The 24,541-nt window shown below is 33.5% G+C and overlaps 1 protein-coding gene across 1 annotated transcript in view; it reads left to right on the top strand.

Annotated features, from left to right (window-relative positions):
• Positions 1–24,302, top strand: part of LOC129804920 (uncharacterized) — a 71,143-nt gene extending 46,841 nt beyond the window's left edge. Inside the window, exons 2-6 of the mRNA XM_055852705.1 lie at positions 18,654–19,032; positions 22,500–22,730; positions 23,262–23,409; positions 23,482–23,617; positions 23,695–24,302. Of these exons, the coding sequence (XP_055708680.1) occupies positions 18,654–19,032; positions 22,500–22,730; positions 23,262–23,409; positions 23,482–23,617; positions 23,695–23,936 (1,136 nt within the window). The 3' untranslated portion in view covers positions 23,937–24,302. The remainder of the gene's footprint in view (positions 1–18,653; positions 19,033–22,499; positions 22,731–23,261; positions 23,410–23,481; positions 23,618–23,694) is intronic.
• The last annotated feature ends 239 nt before the right edge of the window (positions 24,303–24,541 follow it).

Below are 24,541 nucleotides of genomic sequence, written 5' to 3'. Positions count from 1 at the left end.
CCAAAAGCTCCTGTTTTTTGCTAGAAGTAGTAATTTTATAGAAAGTTTAGTTTACTTGACATGGTTCGACTAAGGATCGAATCAAGAGCTTCAGCGTTACGCCCTAGACAGGTCCCGGTCAAAATCTCGAAAGCCAAAATTTCCAAATCTAAAATTCCGAATTCTTAAAAGTGTCATAGCTAAGCTAATCCCACGAATGGCACCCGCGCCACTTGATGGAGGCAGAGGGAAATTTTTTGTGTCTCGGGAAATTATTCTACATATTTTTTTGACACGATTTTGAACATTCGAAATTTTGATTTTAGAGATTTTGGATTTCGGGATTTTGGCCGTTTCGGAATTTTGGCGTTAGGGATTTTAGATTTCGGGATTTTTGCTGCCTTTGGTCCTAGACACACTTACGACTTAAGCCGAGTGATAGCGTAACATAATTAAAATCAAAATGATAATCAGATTATATTTCTATTAGTTTCTGACTAATCCATTTATCGGTTTAATCTGAGAGATTTTAGACTCTCGGCTTAAGTCGTAAGTATGTCCATGGCATTACAACAGGGCTGTGTCTCTTACGACTTCCATCTTCGAACACGAGTTTAATATGTTTTAAATTTAAGCGTATATTGCGTTCCTGTACGCCTATGAAAGTTAACCCTTTCTTTTAACGGATTTTCATGATCAAAGATTTCTAAAGCGATCTTCAGACTAGAGGTTTAGCCCAGTTCCCGAAGATCTCAAAATCCTAAATAGCAACCAATTTTATTGCTTTATCTGAATTTAATAGGTCATTTTGTCCTTAATAATCCAACCCTAAGGTAAATTTTTCCAAAAAATCTTGATTGTTGAAAAATTAGAGCAGTTAAGCCATATGGCTAAGTCTCAGGTCTAAAGCCCGTATAAGGCTCTATAAGGGTACATTTCTGAACCGATTTGGCCAAATTTAGATTTATTTGAAAGGTCTTTGATTACTAGTTAAGTAAAAATTAACTAGCTAGCTCAAAATGAACCGATAATGAATATAGTGAATTAGCCGAATAATTATGTTTTTATCAAAAAAATTCAATTATAAAACTTCTAAGTTACTTCTGGTAGATTTTGAGATGATTTATGAATCGGGTCGAAACGGTCATGAACCGCTAAACAAAAAAAGCAATAACACAACAAACTAGAGAACAAGATGCTTGAATGTTAGAACACTAGATATTTTTTTCTCCACCACGAGGATATTTTCGATTAAATTGAGCAAGTTGAAGAATTAATTTGCTCAACACGACTCTTCTCTAAAGCAATTAGTAGGACCGTGTTAGCGACTGCTATAAACGTGTGAAAGAAAAATAGTTGTAGATGCAGGAAGACTGAAGAAGTCATGTGATTTACACAATTTAATAATTGATCAAGATAAATAGTGTCTGATAGAGGCCTTTATTTCGCATTACAAGCAACATCATCATACAATTTGAAAAGATTTCAACGCGATAGAAGCGAGAAAAGAGTATACGCAATTGAATTGATCTTGACACACTTTTTGCAGAACTGTGTTAATTTTCATGCAATTGTTCTCCTCATCATGATCTCCCCCTCAATTTCTTCTCAAAATCCCCATAATGGAATAGAGTTATATATAATACTAAAAGCACACGCCATGTGCAATTTAGAGCTGGACGAATTGCTCAAGCTGAAATATAATGAGAAGAGACCTCAATTTTCCGAAAATTGAGAGATATTAATAGCCATCATATTCTCGCCAGACGCTCTACTTCTTCACCACTGTTAACATGATGGATGAGGGCGAGAAAGTTTTTTTTTCTAACAGAAAGGCTATAGAATACTTTTATAACATTCGGAAAGAATGAAGCCTCTTGCTTTGAAAGGTGTTGGAGCATGACAATAAATTTTAATCAAGAAAAGGAAACATGCAAAAAAAGCTATAAATAATACAATATGTACTTTTCCGTAAAGTGAAAATATTCAGTTATTAGCACGATAAAATTATCGTGTGAAATACTAAATTAATTCATGTTCTTCCTCCAATTAAACATAATTGATTAGTTGAATTGTCTCATGCCTCCTATAAGGAATATTCATGCTTTTTTACGATGCTTAATACTGAATAACAAATTAAATTTACACTTTGAAAATATTTTGGTTGGTCACAAAAAAATTTTCCGTATAAAAAGGAATTTATTTCTGTGTCTAATGGCATTACATGTGAATGAAGTAATCCTCCCATTCATACTTGAAAAATTACTCCATTATTGCCTTGAAAAGTTTTTCAGATGTACACATAATGAGATCGAAATAAAGGAAGCGAATGCGTTAATAGCTTAGCACACAAAGAAGTGTTTGTTTATATAATTTGAAAAAAAAAGAAGGACTCATAAATATTAGAATGTAGAATCTCATATTAGTATTACAGAAAAAAGAGGTGATAAAGCGTATCAGACTTTGCGAAGTGGTCGAACTTGTGACTTAGATGCCGTGCCACAAAAGTTCTTTCGTATAATTTACCGATAACCTCTCAACCAATTTAAGCCGATCCATAAATCACTCAAAATATCCTACAAAATATAGTTTTAAGAGTAATAAAATTGATTTTAGGATAAAAATTACTTATCGGTTCATAACCATTCCATAGTTCATTACCAGTTTGCAACCGATTTGAACTGATTTGAAAATCACTCAAAACATTGCCGAAAATAGTTTAGTCGAATTTATTGGAATCTGCTCAGGTTTGTCTGGAATTCCAAAACCTTCCCAATGTGACCAAACATGACACTATTCGGTTGCAAAATGATCTCTTTAGAGCCAGCACAATCTTTGACTTTGAAAAATCGTTATTAAGAATGATTCAACTGGCTGCTCTTAGGAGCTTAATAACTCCCAAATTAAAAGATATATCGATTTACAGTTTTCGGCATAGGTTTTAATCAGGTGAAAATTGCAATTTGATGCATTGACCCTTCTTTTTGCCATTTTGAAATAGTTCAACCCCTATTAAATAGATAGGATTTAATTCTTAATATGCTAGCTGTCTCTTAGAGTTTCCGCTTAAAAAAACTTAGGCCCTGTAACCCCTTGACTCGACCTAGAAGGGGTCATAATTTTTTCATAAAACGGCTGTAGCTCTGGTTCTAATTTTTCGATTTTGATCAATGAAGACGTTTTGGAAAGATTTGGCAAAATGTCATATTTCCTTCTACAAAAGAAGTTCGTAAAACTATTGCTAGGAGAGCTATAATTAAAAAGAAAATTGTCCAATTTTCTAAAAGCTAATGAGCTCCAGCCATATGGCACGGATCGGGCTAAAATTTTAGTATGTTATAGTGGTTATAACTACACTATCTATCTGTAAACAAAAAAAAAATAAGTCGCTCAATAACTCCTGGCCAGAGCTATAAGGGTTCAAACTAAAAAAATATATATATATGGAATCCGGCCGATAACTTGATGGAATAGAGAAAACACGGAATTTCGACCTGGTTCTTCTCCTCCTTAATTCTCTAGCCAAGGCTCAGGCTAGAGAATAAAGGAGGAGAAGAACCAGGTCGAAATTTCGTGTTTTCTCTATTGCATTAAAATAAAATTGGCTGACCTATATCTCCGGTTCTAGTTAACATTTTGATCTAAATTTTGGTCTACAACAGGTTCGTCTCAATGAGCACTACGTAAAAATTCAAAGTCGTTTTTCTATTAAAAAAAACGTCATTGTCCATTTTGATCAAATATTGAAGTGTTGTAGTTTGGGCTATGAAATTTTTAAAAAGCGGCATGAAAAGAGAATCTCACATACAATAAACTGATCTAGGTTCATCTGACGGTTTTCATATATCGATGAAATCTCACTACAGGTTTTCGAGCAAATTCAAAAAATATGGTTTAGTGGGGAAAGGAAGTCGATTTCTTCTAAGAGCGTTGTTATAGTCTGTGAATTATCCCTTTGGAAAGAATATCATAGAGGTTTAGTATTGAGATTTTAGTTGTGATTTAGATTTTATTGTCGTAGGGAACCGATTGTAGGAAGAACACTGAATTTTGGGGAAAACCTCTTTAGAAGAAAAGGTTCACATTCCTGCGATTTCCTTAAAGCCTTCTTCCCCTACAGAATCCCTAAAATGTAATTTTTCATGTTTGTTTTACTATTAAAGTTTTCTTAATATATTTAAAATTTAATAAAAATACTCATATTGCTTTGTGTGCTATATCGGACAATAAGTTTTTCAAAGTCCCTTGCCCTTCCGACACTCTTCCAAACATTTTTCTTTACCGTCTCTATCGTCCTTTGTTTCTTTGGCATTGTACAACCTCTAGAAATTCAGAAAAACTAAAAATTTTGAGACACAAAAGAAGTGTCCGATATTGCAAACGGTGTGACTTATGGCACAGTTCCCTAAATAGTAATAATTCTGAAGATAGCTTAAATATTGACTTGAGATTGACAGTGAAATTAAATATTTTAAATTCATTATCTTAACTAAAAGCTAAATGCAACAATTAAAAAATAACTTTAAAAATTTCATGTTTTAAATGGTCATCATTGAAAACTCTTTAACGATTTTAAGTCAGAAAAACTAAAAATTTTGAAAATTTTGCGACACAAAAGAAGTGTACGATATTGCAAACGGTCCGATTTATGGCACAGTTCCTTAAATAGTAAAAATACTGAAGAGAGCTTAAATATTGACTTGACATTGACAGTAACATTAAATATTTTAAATTCATCGTCTAACTAAAAACTAAATGCTATCTTTAAAAAAATAACTTTAAAAATTTTATGCTTTAACCCTTTAAGGACGATTGGAACACCGGTGTCCCATAAAGAAAATATTTGTTCCTGACTACCTAAAGTTATTTTTTCCTTATGTTTGTACATTTTTACAAAGTAGAAGGTGAAGGAATCTAGTATATTTTTTGCAAGGCTTCAGCTATTTGTTATATAGGAAATTTTTAAGCTCAAAAACGACAAATTTTGAAATTCTCATAATGAAAATTAATTTTAAATTTTTTTTATACTTCCAATTTTTTTTAAGTAAAACCGTTTTGGAAAAAAACTACAATACTCAAACATAATATTTTTTATTAGAGTGAAAATTTATCACTCATTGGTATTGTCATAAAAATTACTTAAATTTTTATGCTATTTTTGTCCCTATCGGTCATAGAGGAAAATAATACATCGAATCAGACTCTGTTGGATTTTCTAATGTTAGACGTAAGACCTTTTACTGATTTTGTTTATCGGTTCCATTTTTATTGCTGATTTTCGGTCCGCGAAAACTGTCTCGTCGTCAAAGGGTTAAATGGCCATCATTGAAAACTCTGGAACGGTTTTAAGTATTTTTATTTTATTTTTTAATTAAATATTGTCACTGTTCTGTAAAGATATAAAGTTCCTAATCTTTGGAAAAAATGTGCATTTAAAAAGTGTGACCTACTTTAATGGGACTAAATATTCCATTTAAAAATGTTTCTTGATAAAAAAATGGCTTCATGTTTTATTTCATCCAATTTCTTTCTTGCACCTTATTTTCATATAATGAGGAGCTCATTGATGTATTAAGGGGCAATTTAATTTTTTCCTCTTTTCATTTTTTTCTCTATGAAATAGTACCACACCTATTAAATATCTATTGAATCCTATAATAGCGATTAATTCTGCATTTTCTTACCAAATTGAATTTAGAAAAAAGTTTATGGGATTGATAGCACATTTATTGCTGAAGAAGTGTGCTAATAGCTTTCAAAAACAATTTAAAATTACAACTGTACATGAAATTATTTCAAGATTCTTTCTTGGATTCTTTTCCGACCCTTTTTTTATGTTAATTTGAATATGAAAAATAATTTACAAAATCCCTTAAGTCATCATCATGGTAATATTATGTAGAGATCCCTCACGAAAATCGACATTTTAGCATCAAAACACGCCAGACAATTTTCTATACCATGCAAGAGGAAAATTGGCGTGGCGGGAATTGGAATACAACATGTTACGAAATGCAACATCTTTTCATTGTACCTCAATTGAACGATGGTATGGGAGCTGAAAGAAAAAAAAAGAAATCTCGTAAAGCAATTGTTTTCGTATTAACGTTTTGTGTGTCTTTGGAGCATGTCCCATATTTCAAGGGGCCGTGCGAGGATGGAGGAAATTGGGTGAAGAGCGAAATTGACGCATGGGAAAATGAGTGATTCACGGTCGATTGATTGTTAGTCAAATCAATTGGGAAGAATTGGATATGATCTTATGGTGGGATAATGGTGCGGCGCTAAATGATCACTTAGATGGAAAATGGATGGTTACTCTTGCAGAGACTACAATTCTGACACTAGTGCTCCACAGATGATCAATTGGTGTTCTTTGGACCCAAACAATCATATCTGATCGACGTCTGGGCATCAATCAACGCTTCAGTACATGGTGCGATCTTTGGCAAATAGTGAGGAGATGCAGCAAGATCGCTCCCGATCAGATGATCAAATGAAGCGAAAAACGCGGCAAAGTGTGAGAGGGATTAATTGAATCCATTGATTCCATATATGAAGGAATCACCTCGAACAAGAATCTTTGCAGTCATCTGTAAGGCGATTGATTGCTTTTTTGTCGATCACCCCAGAAGAATGTCTCATGCGATTTGTATCTTATATGCTTTTTCATATTTCATTTCCTGCAGCTTCAAGAAGCTCAAGAATTTCCCTCGAGATTCATTAAGCAATTAGGTTTTAGTACTCTCAACCACCATCTGGAAGCTCCTTCACATATATCCGTAAATTCTCATGGGCGATCTCGTACGATCATCGCGTAAGAAGTATACTTAAGAAGTAACTCAAAGATCACATGAATAACTTTTTTTGTAGTGAGTTGATGCAATCATTTGTAACTGGCTTTTTTATTTAAGCTCAACCTCCAACACTCTTTGACTTCCGAGTCATTTTTTATCCATCTGCAGAGACCATTACATAAAATGAGGCAGAAGTGTAAGATCATTGCGTGGAATCCAAATGAAGAGATTGTTAAATTGAATTAGATGAAGTTACGTTGCAGAGAAAATCTCTCGCACCTGAGAAATTCTTTTATTTTTCCGGGTTATTCAGTATGGGATATCTTCATTTTTTTGTCACCCGAGTTCTTGAGAGCAACATATGATGTCTGAGTGAATGTTGATGACCATGAGTGACAACATCGCCCATGTTAGTTGGGATAGCGAGCATTTCGTTGGTGCCACAAGAGACGATAATTAATGAGATTAGCAGTCGTCACTTGGACACTTAACCAGTCACCATTTGGAATATACATAAGATTCATCGTTCTCATGTAAATAAGCGGCAAAATGCCATAATCCGTTGCTCAAGACCACCTCCATTGAGAGATCCAGCGCAGAAGAAAGCCCAAAAATATCACAATTAACTTTGGAAGGAAGTGTGGGAGTTCTTTCAATTTAGACAACTCTAAAGAGCATAGTAATATCGCCTCCTTGAAATCTTTGAGAGTTTAAGTACAACCGTTTAATACAAGAATATTTTAATGGGCTGAATGGTAAATAATTTGCTCTTTCTGATCTTTTCAAATAATCCGGATAATAAGTAATAAGACTTACACAAATTTCTATCAATAAGCTTATGTAAAATATTCCTGAGAAATAGTGTCACGAAATATGGAAATGTGAACCAAATTTTTTATATAGAAAGTGATTTCTCCTTACATAATTATCAAATCAAAACAAATGCAAAAATTTAAATAGGGATAGGTTGGGCTCTTTTAGACAATAAATAGTATAATTAGTATCAATTATATCCAAAAGAAAGGACGAAAATTGGTTTTCCAAAATTCGTTTTGAGTTTTAGTCGTTAAGTTTCAATTGAGGTGTGGTACGCCGTCTATGGCACAGCTTACTCTAGCGGAGGCATAACAGATCCTTCATATAGCGCTTAACAAGACTATCTTACGATGATACAACTCCACTGGTAAAAATAAAAGGGTCAAATTGACCCTTTTCCAAAGGATGGATCATATTTGACTCTCTGAAAGGGTCACCAGGTACCCTTCGAAAGGGTCACGGTTTTGACATCTATTTAATTCCGGAATAAACGAATAAAAAAACAATGAAAAAGTGATCTATCGCTCAGATGAGAGAAATATGATATCAGTAATAAGTTTACAATAAAACATGATTATTCGTGATAAATGTGCATACTAAATTTCAAGAGATACAAAAGTGAACCTTTCAAAGGGTCAAATACGATCCATCCTTTTGAAAAGGGTCAATTTGACGCTTTTATTTTTACCAGTGCTGCTTGTAGCATTGACAGATCAGAAAAAGGAATTAAAAAATAGGAAGACTTTCAGGCTTCGCACACACTCTGACTTCGAACACTTCATATTTTCCCATATAATTGCTATATAAAATTGCTTTGAAATTTTGTGAATTTAGTGAAAAAACATATCATTTTGATAAACTTTCAACAAATTTTATTAAGGCCCTTACACATTTAGAGGAATTTCCGTCAAAAAAATCCTTTTTTGAAGAAAATTTCCTACAGTACTGTAGGTGAAAACGTCAAATTTCTGTCAGAAATGCAATTCTTGACGAAAATTGCTCTCAATATGGCCGAAAATTAGTTGGTCCCTTGTAATTTCCAAGGAGCGATATCTTTCCTTTTAAGAAATTGATTAACGTATAAAATGTTCTTTTATGGCATCTGCACACCAGAAAAAATAAGTTCATATTGAAGAGTTTTTTCTACACAAGTATATGGAATTTACTTGAATATGGACACAAATTTCTCAAGTGTGTAGAGACCATTAGAGGAAATTATAAAATTTCGACTCCTTGTTTTAAAGATAAAATAAGTTGTAATTTAGATAAGCGACATAACCTAATCCCTTGCACAGGGGGGTGACATTAGCTCTGAAAAATGCGACTGGTTTTAGTGTAATTTTTTCCCTGTTTTCGTACACATTTCACGAGATATCTCCAAAACTACGTAGATTACCAATTTAGGGTTTTCGGTTGCCTCTTCCTTAGTAAATTGGCTTTTATTTTGTATTATTATTTTTTGCTAATTCATTCTACAATGACAGATAACAGCTAATAAACTCAAAAGTTTTTTCAGCTCGCTGGAAACATAGGAAATGTCATGCCCCTGCCCTTGCAAGAAGTTAAGAATTTATGGTTCAGACAAACAGTCCATATAAAAAGGAAATACCACAGAGCGCTTTTCCTTAATTCACATTTGCTAGAAAATTCATTCAATAAAAAAATCCTAAAAGACAACGATTTTCTCTGCAAGAGACAACAGTAATCAAGCTTAATTAACCTGAAGATCAGTTTATCCGGAATATGGAATAACAGTTGGACATTCCTAAAATTCCAAAACAACATAAGAAGGTTCGTAATTAAAAAAGACTGGTCATCAAACATTACTAAAACTAATATTATACTTACACTTACACCGCTTACACCCATATTCGCAGTCAGCATTCAATGCCACATAATATCCAAGTTTTTTTTTTAATATTTATTTTAATTTAATAATGGCACTGAAGTAATTTATAGCTGAGATTCTCTACAATCTCAGCTTCTGCGGTCCGCGATGAAATGTGACCTCGTCAGATCGGGCTCAAAAATTACATGTGTCGTAGATTCGGGTGACTTTGTCTCCTGCGTGTGACTTGTACCCTCTCCTTTTCGTAAGCGTATCTTTAATTCTAATGTTTAAGAACGGTTCTCACCGATCAAGAATGGTAGATCGGATCGGTAAAAACCATCCTTAAGTTCTTGAAGTAAAGGACAGCTTATGAATATGAACAGAAGGGGTCACAGAGCCCTCACGGTCTCGCCATTCATAGCCATTTGAATCTCAAGCCGTTTTCGGAAACAGTTAAATCGAGTTCACAAAGTCATATGGTGATATCAGATCCATTCACCTACCCACTCCCCTACCGTTGTTTTGGAATACCCCCAAATTTTGTTTTCCAATAACATAGCCCCTATGGCATGGATCGATCTTATATTTTAATATGTTATAGCTGGGCCTATCAGCTTAAAAAAAACTTAAGCCCTCTGACCCCCCTGAGCCGAGCCATAAGAGGTCAAAAATTGAATTTTAAAATGGCTATATCTCCGATCCCTTTTTTAATTTTAATAAGGATCCATCTGAAAGATGATTACTTTTATATCTCCGGCTCAAATTATCAGAATTTGAAAAATGCTTGTGGTTTGAATAGTTGTTGTTAAATACTAACTCTTCTTCTTTGATTATGTCCAATGCCTTGGAAATTTCCATTTTGAATTTCGATGAAATTTTAATACATTGTATCTGACATATCTGAGATCGAGGTCTTTCTGACGATAAGTCGCATCTCCGGTATATACGCTAGAGTCTGGTCCACATAGGACCGAATTCTACCAACTAAAATTTAACTCACAATCACGCTTTCAGGCATTTCAAGTTGCAGGCACTCCGAGGTCCCCTGTAAAGAATCTCAGCTACCATAAACTTACCAGAGTTTATCACATAGTTTTCCTATACAAATTTACCTCTAAAATTATATACTGAAATCTAAATATTTAATTTGATAGGTCCATCAAACTTCTAACAAAGTCAATACTCCCATAACTTTTTATTCACTTTTTAATGTGCACATAAAAAAATATATTTTGCGCTAATCAAGATCTCCCCTAAGATCATCTTCTATTTTTACACCATTATGTGATTGATGTATAAGACAATTTCGTGTATTATATGAGGAGGGTTATATGAAAAAAGACCACCTGTAAAAAGTATCTAAACAAACTCTAACTCAACAAAAGAATTCTGTGAAATTAAAGGAAAAAAAAACTAGAGAAAACATCTCTCACACCTCTGGACATTCTCTTCGTGTGACTCTAAATAGACAGGAATATATCACTTTTGTGACTTAAGGTGGAGGTGATGGTCAAAGACCTCATCAATTGCTTCTTATTTCACTTTTTTCCTCCGCAACTTCTGCACCGAATTTCTCTTGGCACGCTGAATGAAAGCTAGCAACAACAATGTTTCAGCTTGTGGAAGCTATGATTCTTTTATTCATCAAGTTTATAAAAGAATCCAAAAGAAAAAAAACTTACTTGAATATTTTGGATGTCTTAAGGGGTTACGTTGATCAAGATGTCACACGTCATACTTTCTTTAAATATATTTTTTCAACAAAATAAAAAAGGTCAGGCTTATCAAAGTACAAGATTTAAAGTTTAAACTTATTTTTCCGAATCTTTCGTTTATAAATTTCAGAAAACGCACCTTTTAGGGCCTAATTTTCGAAGACCTTTTTGAAAAACTTACTGTGCAGTGGACAAGATTTGTCAGAGTTAAATTAAAAACCAAATATTTCCTGTTAAGTGATAACAAAACCAACAGCAAATTAATTTAAAATTTTGTTAAAATATACACTGAAGCTTTGCTTTGTATATACTTCGATGATTTTCCTAGATTTTTGTGTAAAAGTGCTTAAGAAATTCCATGATTGTTATTATGCAAAGTCTCCAGTTTATGCCACTTTTTCACATTCTGCGATACCAAAGGATCCATTTAATGTCACATTTTTAAAATGAAAATTTTGGATTTACGAAATAAATGTTTAATAATTTAAAAAAGCTTTCAAAACGAATTCGATTACAGTCGAGTTCCTCAAATTTGAACGACGCGTTGCATTCAAAATGTAAAATATGAGGTTATGTAAAAGAAATTTTGCATGGAGTCTGAATTAGTACTATTTTTCTCTGGTGTTTCCTCAATATTGTCGTATTATATTAATTTCCTCAGCAAATTCCACCTATTTAACAATAAATTCAATTGATAAAATTCTCTAAACTTATTTTCCTCAATTTAGGAAAAGTGAATTTTACAGGAATTCCGTTACGGTTTTGAAAATATTGTTCAAATTTGAGGAGTGAGAAATGTATTCTATACAGCCCAAATGTTCAAATTTGAGGAACTCTACTATAGGGGAGACTGGGGCAAAAAGTCACAAATTGAAAATTTCAAAATTCAATATCTTCCAAGATAAATAAGATAACGGCTTAAAATTTTTACCACAAATATCTTCCATAAACCTTCTTCGATGTTGTGTGTTTCTTCGAATTCGAACAAGGAATTTAGAAAATAAAAAATATCGAAATTTTTAGCCCTATTTTTAAAATATTTTCCTTGAAGAATATATCAATTATTACCTACTTATTATTCAAAACTTATGCACTGATGATTATTTCCTAAATAACTTGGATTCTTTGAATACGAAGCCGCTATCTATTTTAGAATTTTACAAAGATCCTTCTCTCAAGAAATCTTTTTATTAAAAATGACTTCTTGGGGTAAAAAGTAACAAAAGGTATGGAGCAAAAAGTAAGAAAAACCGAAACAATTTATGATGTCTCACGGCAAAAAAAACGTATATGCCATGTGTCGCAGCTTGTTGTTTGCATTGGTCAAACGATTTGCAGTCTTTTATGTGTGTTTTTTTCTAAAATAGCTTGAAAATCGTTTTTATCGTTCAGTTAGAAAAAATAGTGTTTTACAAAGGTGTAGAGGAATAAATTTCCTATGAAAATATGTTATCTAGGTATTTTTTTTTTAATTTATGGAATCCCGTAACAAAGCGAATCAAAATATGATAATGTCCCATGCCTAATACTATTTGCCCCAGCATTTTTGAGAATGGTCACAAAATTACCCTTTGGAAAACGGCTCGATAAACGTATTTCCTTACAAAATAGAGGAAAATGACTTTCACAGAGTTGTAGAGCGGTAAATTTCCTAGAAAACTGCGCTAATTAGAAATTTCTGAAGCGCTCGAGTAACTTTGTAAAAAAAATAAAATATCCCTTTTGTGACTTTTCGCCCCAGTCTCCCCTATTTATTTATTGACTTTTTTAAACTCTTTATACTGCACTTCAACTGTTATGCTTTCTCACCTTTCTTGAAAAACCTTACTCTTTTCCTTTCTAATTTCGGTTTTTAATTTTTTTTAAACCTATTTTACCTTGTTATTCAGATCTTTTGACAAAAAAACACTCTATTATGGCAGGTCGGTCTCTAATGATTAAAACTGTGAAGTTTACTGGCACATTAAGATAATCCATCCTAGAATCACTTTCCTATACTTTTTTGCCTAGAAAATCTCGACATTTCCTCATACCTTCTGATTTCCTTTAGTTTTTTTTCTGGACAGTTTTTAAGGCAAAATTGCTGAAGAATTGGAAATTAGCCATTTTCCTTTAGAACAGGTATCTCATTGCTAATCACCTTAATTACACACAATGCTTCTCTAAACTGCTTGGACGAATACTTTAATTTATTATTGCTCCGTCTCTGAGCCATACTTAAATGTGAGATAATTGCAATCTCAAGAGAAGGACATTATGAAAAAGTTAGAAAATTAATAATTAAATTAGAAATCATTGGGTTGGTCAACAAAACTTTTCTTCCGGATAACCTTACAGGAAAAAGTTTAACTCATCATCAGCTAAAAGGAAATATTTTGTTTTTAGTCTCGTCAGATGAATATACCAAATATACTTTTTTTACTTTACATTCCGAATATAAGATTGATCTGAAAGGGTTGAATGAAGCATCATTACAGTAGCTGGGATTATGAAAGAATCACGGCTAAATGAGAATATTTAATTCTCTCTTTATTGTTCCACATGGTTGATTTCTATTTATATTCGAGCTTAGGATGGATATATCTCTAGCAGTCACGAAAATTCTATAATATTTGCGCCTTCTTTCGTCTCCAGTGGATCTCGCGCGAAAATGACGCAAAAAAGGCTAGAAGCTTAATCCCTGGAGGAGATCATAAGATCAATTGTTGTCGCCGAGATCAACTTGAGAGAGGATCGCGGATGTCAGTAGCAAATAAAGCAGATTTTATTGATTGATTGATAGACGGTTTGAGAAGATACAAATCGCCTCATAGCCGCGAGAGTCCTGTTATTATTGATCGAGTATCTCGCGGAGGGCGAGTTATAGATTTCCACCCAAGGAGAAATCCATCAAACACCAACGGGATTTCAGGTGTACTCGTGCACTAAATGCAACGGCTATGCAACATCCACATGAGAATAAAACGTGATCATTAGGGTTTATTACCTTCTGGATGGGATATTCATGTGACACTCTTGAGTCCGTTGCTCTAGTCGCTATATGACCGACTATAAATGGGATTAGCTGGATGATGTGAAGGAGTATCTTTCAATATCCCAGGGGTTCACAATGAGCTGCTATGCGTGTGTCAAGCGCCACACGGTTCCATCCTAAGCTATCTCATAAATCACAATTCGACATGCAGATCTTCTGCTTGTGGTAAAAAGATTCTCGTGACTCTCACTGATGACGATGCCGCTGATCACGTCCGCGAGCAATCGCAACGGGAAAGTGCTCCATGAGATTCATTTGACCGGAGAAGTGGCCAAGTTGCCACTCATCGGATATGCTTCTTGGTGCGGAGAGTGTGAGTGTCCACACATTGAGAGTGACACCTTCCAGCTCTAACGGATTTAGCACCGTTTTCGCAACTTGTCTCGCCAACTTTTGCACATTCTTCCGCAGACACGTGGATGTATTCTCAGAGACAGAATACTCCTATCAATCATCCCCTTCAGTCCATTTTCCATCTGTTTTTGCTTTAGAATCTATTAGAAGCCAACATTTCTTTGCTGAAATATTTGCAATTGGTAAATGCTAATTTTTACTCGAACATTAAAATTTATTGGATTTTCTGCATTCTCGTACTGCATTCTGTGCATTTCAAATTGTTATTTTGCACTGAAATACTTCTTTGCGGATATTCTCCGACAAATTGTTTTTCAATAGAAAAGAAAAAATATTTTTCCAAGGATTTTTTTTTCAAATTCCTGAACTATAATAAGAAAATTTGATGATTGATCTAATTGATCATTATATCTCGCACCAGAATTTTTAATTTTGAGGAATTTATATGTTCATATATTATGATATTTTCATGTTTAAAAATTTAAAAAATTCTTCAAATTATGACTTATTTTTCCTGTTGAAAATAATTAACTTAAAAACAAACATGTATTATCTGTTAATAAAAAAGTAAACCTAGTCCTTGAATGAAGGACTTTAAAAAAATGAAATTTGTAGTTTTAGGTTAATTTTATACAAAAATACCATATTCGACATATTTACGACACGTTTCGTCTTGTAAAATTAAATGTGGTCAAAGAAACATATAATCCTTCGTGTAAAAACTTCCTTAACTCAACATTAAATATTTGGTTTTAACATTTCAGATGAACCTACAAGAAGTTGTCAACCGAAAGCTAAGGCTTTTTTTTCAAAAAGATTTCTAAAAATCAGGTCATGGTTTGACTTTTTAGGATTCATTAATGAAAATTTAAGAAAATTTATTTTTTTAAATGTACAATTGCATACTTAAGAGCTTGAATTAAATATCAATTTATTATGTTGAAAAAAAATTAGAGAAAATATGTTGCTTTTTAGTCTTCTTGACCCAGGTAACCCCTTAGAGAGGTTATGATGAAGATAACCTAAAAGCAAAGAGCTTAATGAGAAGAGAGGTTAAGAGAAAGTATAAATCTTAAGTAAAGCAAAGTAACAAAAAGAAATCCAAGTCTTAATTGATTACCCTCTTTCTCTAATAAGAAGTTAAGTTGAAAATTTGAAATTAAGGTAATCATTACCTCACAAATCCTAAGAAATCATTTTAAATGACACAGTCATCAAAATGACTGCGATATAATTATTTTCGTTAAGATGTTCTTTGTAAGAGAAATTTTGGAATTTTAGTTTCCAAATTTTCTTGCTCTACTTTATGTTTTTGTTGGCGAACGTTTGGATCCTGAGTTCTGAGTTTTCGATCCTGAGGAACCTTCTTCAGGACCTGCAGACTCAAATCAGAATCGAATCGAAACGTCGTCGGCCAATAAAAACATAAAGAAGAGCAAGAAAATTTTAGACCGAAATTCCAAATTTGATTTACATACTAATGCCGGCTTCTGACTAAAGGTTTAGCCTAGTTCTCGAAAGTCTCAAAAATCTAAATAGCAATTTCATTGATTTTTCAAAATGTAATGAATCATTTGCCCTTATAATCCAATCCTAAACAACAATTTTTTGAAAAATCATGCCTGATTAGGAATCAGAGGAGTTAAGCCAGATGGCTAAGTTTTAGGTCTGAAGCCGGAATAATGGTCATTAAATCAGTTATGCTCTCTATTAACTAAAATTATATTATTTTACTGAACAATTTTTTTCTGACCAACTTTATAGTTTTACATTTTTTTCGATCATTCAAATTAGTTATTGATATATCATGGTTTCATCACTCTTTTTAGGTTAGGAAATTTCAGAAAATCGAAATTCGCTTCCTTTCCTTCCCAAAAGTTTTTCATATGCCTATCCTACTCTTTCGCAATCTTCTTCTTTTTTTTGAACGTCATGACAAAAATAATTTAGTTCAATCCAATTTTAAGTACGTAAAACTTGATAGACATTCAAAACGTTTGAGGAAGAAAGGGGTGCTAATTTTGATTTTATGAAATTTCCCTGATAAAAAAGACGTGCAAGAGCCATTACAAATTTATATTAACACCTCAGGATTAATTAAATGCAGGATGGTAAACATCCTGATAAGAAATGAAACTAGGGGAAAGTGCCCATGCTTGATACCATTGGAAGCTTCGTAATCACTAAATTTTTCCTATGCTTCTCAATAAACGTGACTCCGCTATATATTTTAAAAACTGGCCACTTCCCCATAGTTTTTAAAAAATATGGTGGCAATGAGTCACATATATATTGTGGAACATAGAAAATTTAGTCATTACGAAGGTCTCAATCTCAATGGTATCAAGCATGGGCACTTTCCCCTAACTTCTCGTTTTATCACCATTGAAATTGGGCATTTTTCACCTGTTTTTAAATAGAACTGTATCATATTTTGGCGAAGATTATGACTTGTAATTTTTAATGCACAATTCCGAAATATATCAGATTGATACACAATAAAAAAATTATCATTTTGCAGTGATAAAAAGCAATTTTTGATCAATTTACAAAAAAATGAATACTTTATATTATATATATATATATTTTTTCTTATTGAATAAAAATGTTTATAAACAAAATATTAGAACATGTTTTCCATATAGGTGTAGTTTTATTAATCTTTCGTAAGACTTTCTGTGGCATAACTTCTCTTAATGACCACTTTAATAAACAGGAATTATAAAATTAATACTAGATTATTCTAAGAAAGTCTTTTAATCTTTCATTAAGTCGTGAATAAACACTTCCTTTGACTATTCCTACAACATAATTTTCGCATTAAATTTACAACTGATGTACGATAAGAAGAAACTGTTTTTTTTCGATGTTCGCATTGCAGAATCGGACGTAAGGTTTATTCCATTAACTTAAAAATTTGTCCATTCTCGTGAGATAGAATTAAAGCAAATTATGATCATTATTAGCATAAAAAGACGGAAGGATTGATAGGTAATGCGATATATGCAAATGATGCTTTATTTGTAAATATAGTGGAATAAAATGGACAATGAATAAAAAAGATTGTTCATGGTTTTCCTGTTTTTAATGGCGGCTCAAATAAAGAAACAATATCGATAATAAACATTTCGTTGGAGATTTACCATCAATAAGACAAGAACAAGTTAATGGTACCGAAAGAGTCGCGAAAGTGAGAAAAAATCGATCTGAAGATGCGATCATGCGATCTCTCTAGAAAGGAATCCATATTCTCCGCGATCACTGAACAAATAGTTAAGTCAAGTCATATCATGTTCAATCATGTTTGTATGATCACCACTGAATTCTTATTTTTTGTACACCCTAATAATTCCATTTCATATTTAAAATCTTGAAGACTCATTAAAGTTGAGAATAAATTAAAAGAAGTTGACACTTTTATTGCCTTCTGCACTTGGACAAGTTAAAAGGGAGAAATTCAGAGAACCCATTAATGAATCACAAGGAAATGGTGATCTCATTATTTTTACTATTGAATCACAAAGATCTTGAGCAGTGGCTCAAAAGTTATATAAGATGTAAAAACACAATTTTGGATAGAATAAAGTGGACATCGAGAGAAGCAAGAAGTCTTCTTTATTTCTCAACATTCTGATTTCCCCGCTCGGAAATCATAATTAAATGTTAGCATTGAAACCAATCGCTCATTTTATTTGTTGAGTTATGATGCAGGCGATTCTTCCTGAGATATAAAATTTTTAATATTCGAAAAACATGACTCATCAGGAACATTTCAAGAGCACGGGCCATTTACAGGGTGCTCAAGAACGTCAAGAACATATTTATTGCAGAAATATCTCAAGGAGAAGTGATATTGATTTCATAAAAACCTTGTAAGGAATTTTTCTATACCACCCTTTATTTGCAATACAGAAAACGATCAAACTGACTGTAAAATGTTGGATCTTGGAGGAAGATATCGCAATGAATCCATCATGATGTTCTTTTCGATTTCAACAATGAATCGCTGTTATTGAATAATCGATCAATTTGCTTGAAGAATTGAAGTACTTTAGCATTCTTAAATGGTTTCTAATTTAATTGATTCGTGATTGATGCTAATGATTGCCTTTTCACTTTCGCTCCAGGTGCTCACAAAGTTCACTGCTCCGAGGAATTGATGCGAGTGGAAATCTCATTGCCATCAACGGAACAAATGCAGAATCCTCAAGTGTACCTGGATGGAATGAAAGGCTATCCTGATCCTCGGTGTCAGCCCCAAATCACAGAATCCCTAGCTGAATTTCATCTTTCCCTCACTGATATCTATGAATGCGGAGTCACGAGGATTGTTAACAAGATTACAGGGAAGAAGGTTTTCTACCACCGAATCATCATTGAGGGAAAGGGCGGGAAAGAGATCGTCAGTGTAAAGTGTATCACAACAGGTCCAGTTTACAATGTCACAGCCAGAGGACATGGAATTGTCAGGAGAGATACTCTTCCTGCTGGATTTCAGGAGCCAGAGTAAGAAATTTCACTGAATTTTTCAGGATGAAAAGAAGGAGAAACTGGGGCACTATCGAACACTGCGATTTTTTAATCAGATATTAGACTTCAGAGGACAAGACCTATAGGAATTTATAGGCACTACAGGGATTCTTGTCCACTGAAGAAATTATGGTCATAGCCCAATACAAATAATTTAGAAATAAAAATTATTGTTCGGTTCTACCCCATGTCCGGTTTTGCCCCAGTTTTCCCAGTACATTATATCGCATTTTTTGAGAGAATTCTTAGAATTCCCAAAAGAGGTGCAAAAGAAAGCAAATTTAACTCATAATCTGCATAATAATATACAATATAACTATTACAAGACCATTGCAAAGTTTTATTAAAAACAACTGATTGTAAATTAACTAAATTATGACTCATTTGAAAATCCCATAAAAGAAGTGGCAAAGCATGCCAGATTTGCAGAGTACTCGAACTTACGAGATAGAGCTACCCATATGAATTATCTTCTCTCGCGATTTCCTAGGCTTACCTTCAAAACATATCCAAAAATGAAAAGCATCCTTGGAATCGTTTTCGAGAAAACATTAGAAAACTCTAGGTCTAGACAATGTAGACTTATGGAAGGGTCACTAAAGATCAGGAATTGATATCTTTCACCGTTTAGCTTCAAAATCGAAAAAAATATACACGACCAATAAATAACAATAAATCGAACAATATAAATGATTTAACGTAAAGTGCCCTGTAGTCGGCCGGTTCTTCAATTAGGCCAGTGGGGAATTTACATAGATTTGTTATAAAATGGTCTAACCGGTCTAACATTATAAGGTCTATTATAACATAATGCAAATTATTCGATTATTATGTACGGCCTGGTGGTTACGATGTCCTCTTCATTAGGTATGGAATAATTAAGGAAGAAACACATAAGGTATATTGTTACACTTGACTTGCACTGGAATTAGTGGACAAGATTGGATCGTGGAGCTCATCTCATCGAAACGTTGTAGCGAATAAAAATTGAAAGAAGCGAAAAAGGTCTTACTCCGTTTTCACCAGATAAGGGAAGTGTACCACGGTTCGGAATGTTAAGAGACGTGCTCCATATTTAATTGAAAATATGAGTTCCAAAACACTATTTGGTATCTTTTTACATGCCAATTGATATATTAGTGATCCATTTAACTATTTTCGTGTATTGACACTTTTGCTAATTACGGAAATTAATAATATATATAGGTATAATTGTAAGGAAGCAATGTGTTCCGCGGATCGGAAGATACTTAATCAGGTGTTCCACGGGTCGGAAGGGGGTAAGCCACGGATAGGCAGACGTTTTTGATGAAGATTCCCCTGCTTTCTTGGCATCTAAATCTAAATCACTCTACAAGGCTTCATTTAAGCTTTTTTGTCATCCTTACACTGCACTGTGTATTCACATGATACAACTTCTAAAGCGCAGTTTTCCAATTTCTTTTTACCAATTTTCCAATTTTGCTTCTAAAACTTCTAGCGCAATTTTCCACGAAAAAAAAGTACCGATCCGAAGAACAGATGGAAGAAAACGTACCTACTTGTTCGCAAAAAATAATTTATTTTCAACATACCTTTGCCGAAACAATTTAACAAGTGCATTGATAGTGAAATTAGAGTCACTGAATATTAATTTTTTAATTAACACAGATTTGTAAATTATTTTAATCAAACATAATTCCTCATATTCTGTCAGACAACATTACCGTGTAAAATTTTAAGAAAGTGATGAATGGCGGATTTTTTGCTAATACAGTGATTCAATAAATTAGGTAAATAATAGCAATTTTGTTTGAAACTCGACGATAAAATTGGTTCTGTAGATAATATATGAACTAACGTGATGCATCTTGCTAAAGAAAATTACTAAAATATAGTGAATAATTTTCAAAAGTACATTTTATTTTGGGGTACCGATACGCGGGACAACCTTCCGATCCAAGGAACACTGACGATCGCTGGTACATTTACCTTAATGCAAAGATAAAATTTTATAGAAATTGATTATAAAACGTTAAAAAATTAGTTAAATAAATCCACCAGCCGGTTTGAGGAACCGACCGACCTGGGGGAACTTTACCTTATGCGAACTTTACCAATTCATAAACCAATTGGAACCGATGCAGTTAGATTAGGAAATTCCCAGGGATAACTTATAAGGATTCAGAGTAGCTCAAGTTCCCGATTCCCCGAAATGGTATAATGGCTCCTAGAGTTCCCCATGGGTTCCCTGAAACATGTATGGGTTCCCCATGTTCAGGTATTTCAAATTACTTGAACTTAGACCTTCAAAATTTAATATGGTGAATTTTTGGATTACAGATAGCCTACCTCTACCTCCAAAATCCAAAATTTAATAAAATCGTTGGAGCTGTTTTCAAGTTTAGTTTTGGAGGAGTAGAAGTTTTGGAGAAGAGTGGAGAAAAAACGATAAAAAATGTCTCCAAATCATATTTTTTTAAATAGGATCATTGAGGACTGAAAGTTCATTTCTTACAGTTTACTCTCTAACCCGGTAACAAATTGAAAACAAGCAAATTATTGTGCTTTTCCAATAAAAAAGAAATAACATGTTTTTTTAGCACTTTACTGTTCTCAATTGCATCTACATAATCCATTTTTCTTTATGTTGGTTCCTGTCACGACTGCATTCAGTAAGTCATCGCCTTGTTCTAAAACCATCAAACAATCGTGACAGGATCCATGAAAAGTCGATAATGCAGAAACACTTGAGAACAGTAAAGTGCTAAAAATAACATGTAATTTTTTTCATTAGAATAGCGCCATCCTTATCAGATCCTAGTAAAATAATAAATTAATAAAAATTGTTTGAACGTAAATATTCATATAGAATTTATAGAATACTTGTTTAAGTTTTATGGTCTGGTTTCTACACATTAGAAAAATTCATGTCCATCTTTAAGAAAATTCCCTACACTTGTGTAGGAAAAACTCTTCAATATGGACATAAACTATTTTACTATTGGCCTCTACACACTAGAGAAATATATGTCCATATTGAAGAGTTTTTCGTACACGAGCGTAGGGAATTTGCTTCAATATGGACATAAATTTCTTGAATGTGCACTGTGTAGAGGCCATATAGTTGGCTGCAATTTATAAATCTCATTAAAAGCTTATAAGTGTCTTATAATGATTTCTCTTATTCTATAATGGCCTCTACACACTAGTAGAAATTTCTTTAAAAAATGCCTTTTCAAAGAAAATTTCCCTTATCCTTGTTGTAGGCAGAAACATCAGATTTTTTTTAAAAAGCAATTTTTTTACGAAAATTGCTTCTAGTGTGTATAGACACCATAAGGGCCAATAAGAATTTTATATTCTTCAGGTCTGAGATTTTAATATCTCAACAAACAATGTTACATCACTTTTAAGACAGTTCTGTGATCATTGGATTTTTCTAATACCCCTTTCTTTTGCAGGGATCTCGAGATCACGACAATGGTGATTGAGAGGGCTCCTGAACCAATTCTTGGAGTAGGAGTACGACAGGGAGATGAATTAGTATCGGGAGAGTTAAATGTAAGCCCAGGAACGCCACTCAAGATGGAAATCTATCTGGATAAGGCTTCAGCGCCAGTCTATGGACTCGGAGTCACGTATATGCAAGTTACTGATACAAGAACTCAAGAAGAAACTATCATTTTTAACGGGTAATTGCGATTTCAAAACCTTTTATCACCTCTAAATGCTATTTTGAGCCTTTTTCTAAAACGGCAAATTATGCTATTAAGAGAAAAGTAGAACAAATTTAATAGCAAAATCAATTAAATAAAGTCCCAATGATATGTTTTCCCTGTTATTTACCCAACGCCTCGGAGTTAATAAAATCATAAGATGATATGCCCGTAATGTTAATTTGTAAATACTTGAGGCTATGCCCCTGTGGTAAATAAATATCTAAATAAGCAATATTTATTTTAAATACTTTAAGTCAAAATCAATAACTATTGAGAGAAATATTTTAATTGCAAATATTCAAAGACTGTGTGGTTTTTTTTTCATTGCGGATTCTTAGAATAATTGTGCTGTCCTCTAAACATAGAAAGAGTTCATATCAATTTGCTATTATACCGATCATCTTTCTTTCAACATTTTTCCAGATGTTCTCTCTCTCCCCACAAACAATCGATCTCACGCAAATAATAGAGAGCTAATTGTAATTAATTTCATTCATTCTCCAGATGTTCCGTTGACCCGTATCTCTTTGAGAACTTCATCACAGACGACGGGGACTTCCTCACAGCCAAATTCAGGGCTTTCAAATTTCCCGAGACCACTTTTGTTCAATTCCGCGGAACTGTTAATGTTTGCCTGGACAAATGTCAAGGAGTGAGTTTCTATTTTTTTTAGAGTTTGTGCTAGAATGAATTCCATGATTCAGCATGTGATCTCTCATTGCAGATCCCATGCAGCAATGGACAAATCGGCTATGGACGACGGAAACGAGAGATTCCCTCACAAGCTGATCCGAATAAAGTGTACGAAATCTCAATGGCCACATTCATCAAGGTGAACTACGAGAAGGGAGTGGATCAAGGTGAGAAAAGCTGAATGGATCTTATATCCACAGAACGATAGCAAAATAAATTGATCACTCTCTCTCTCTCTCCCTAGCCACTGTCGATGAACTGGAGGCCAAGCTGAAACAGTTAAAGATTGCAAATCAGAAATTGGCGCGAAATAGTCGAGGAAGCATACAAGAAGTTGATCATTCTAAGCTCAACTACCGATCAGATGGGGAATCCGCCACAGTGGAAGAAACGACGCTGGTTAAGGTGCAACAGGGAGCAGGAAGTGTAGCTACATTGTCTGTCTTCTCAGCTATCCTGGTCAGCTTGACCGCCCTCATGGTGTAGACTGTTCTTCCAACGGAAGCAACTCTTGCAGAAAGAAAAATCAACATTACCGTGATACGCGCCACTAATTTGTTAATGATGACTCAACGAACATGTATTAAATGCTCCACTAATGCTTTTCGAACGTGTGTAAAATAGAGAGAACGATGATACGAGTAGGAGAATTGGAATAACCACCCCCTCTTTAATAGGTATTAACGTGTAAGAGATTATTCATACGCATTGTGATCTCCTAATTGAAAATGAAAAAAATTTAGGACCTCATGACTATGAATGTCCAGTAATTAATTGAAAAGCAATTAACTAGTCTTCTAAGTGAAATAATGAGAGAGAAATGAATAAAAATTGAACAAATTGATTGAACAATTTAGTTGTTTCATTCCCCCTAATGGCCTCTACACACTATAGATATTTATGTCCATATTCAAGAGTTTTTCCTACACAAGCGTAGGGAATTTGCTCCAATATGGACATAAATTTCTCTAGTGTATAGAAACCATAAGGTGTCTACACATTGGAGCTGATTTCATCAAGAATTATTTCAAAAAATTTTTAAAGAAAAATTCATATTTTTGAAGGAATTTTTGAAGAAAAATGCCTCCACA

The sequence above is a fragment of the Phlebotomus papatasi genome, chromosome 2, assembly GCF_024763615.1.
Source record: "Phlebotomus papatasi isolate M1 chromosome 2, Ppap_2.1, whole genome shotgun sequence".
NCBI lineage: Eukaryota > Metazoa > Arthropoda > Insecta > Diptera > Psychodidae > Phlebotomus > Phlebotomus papatasi.
The sequence above is the reverse complement of the archived record's forward strand: the minus strand, read 5'-3'. Positions and strand labels throughout refer to the sequence as shown.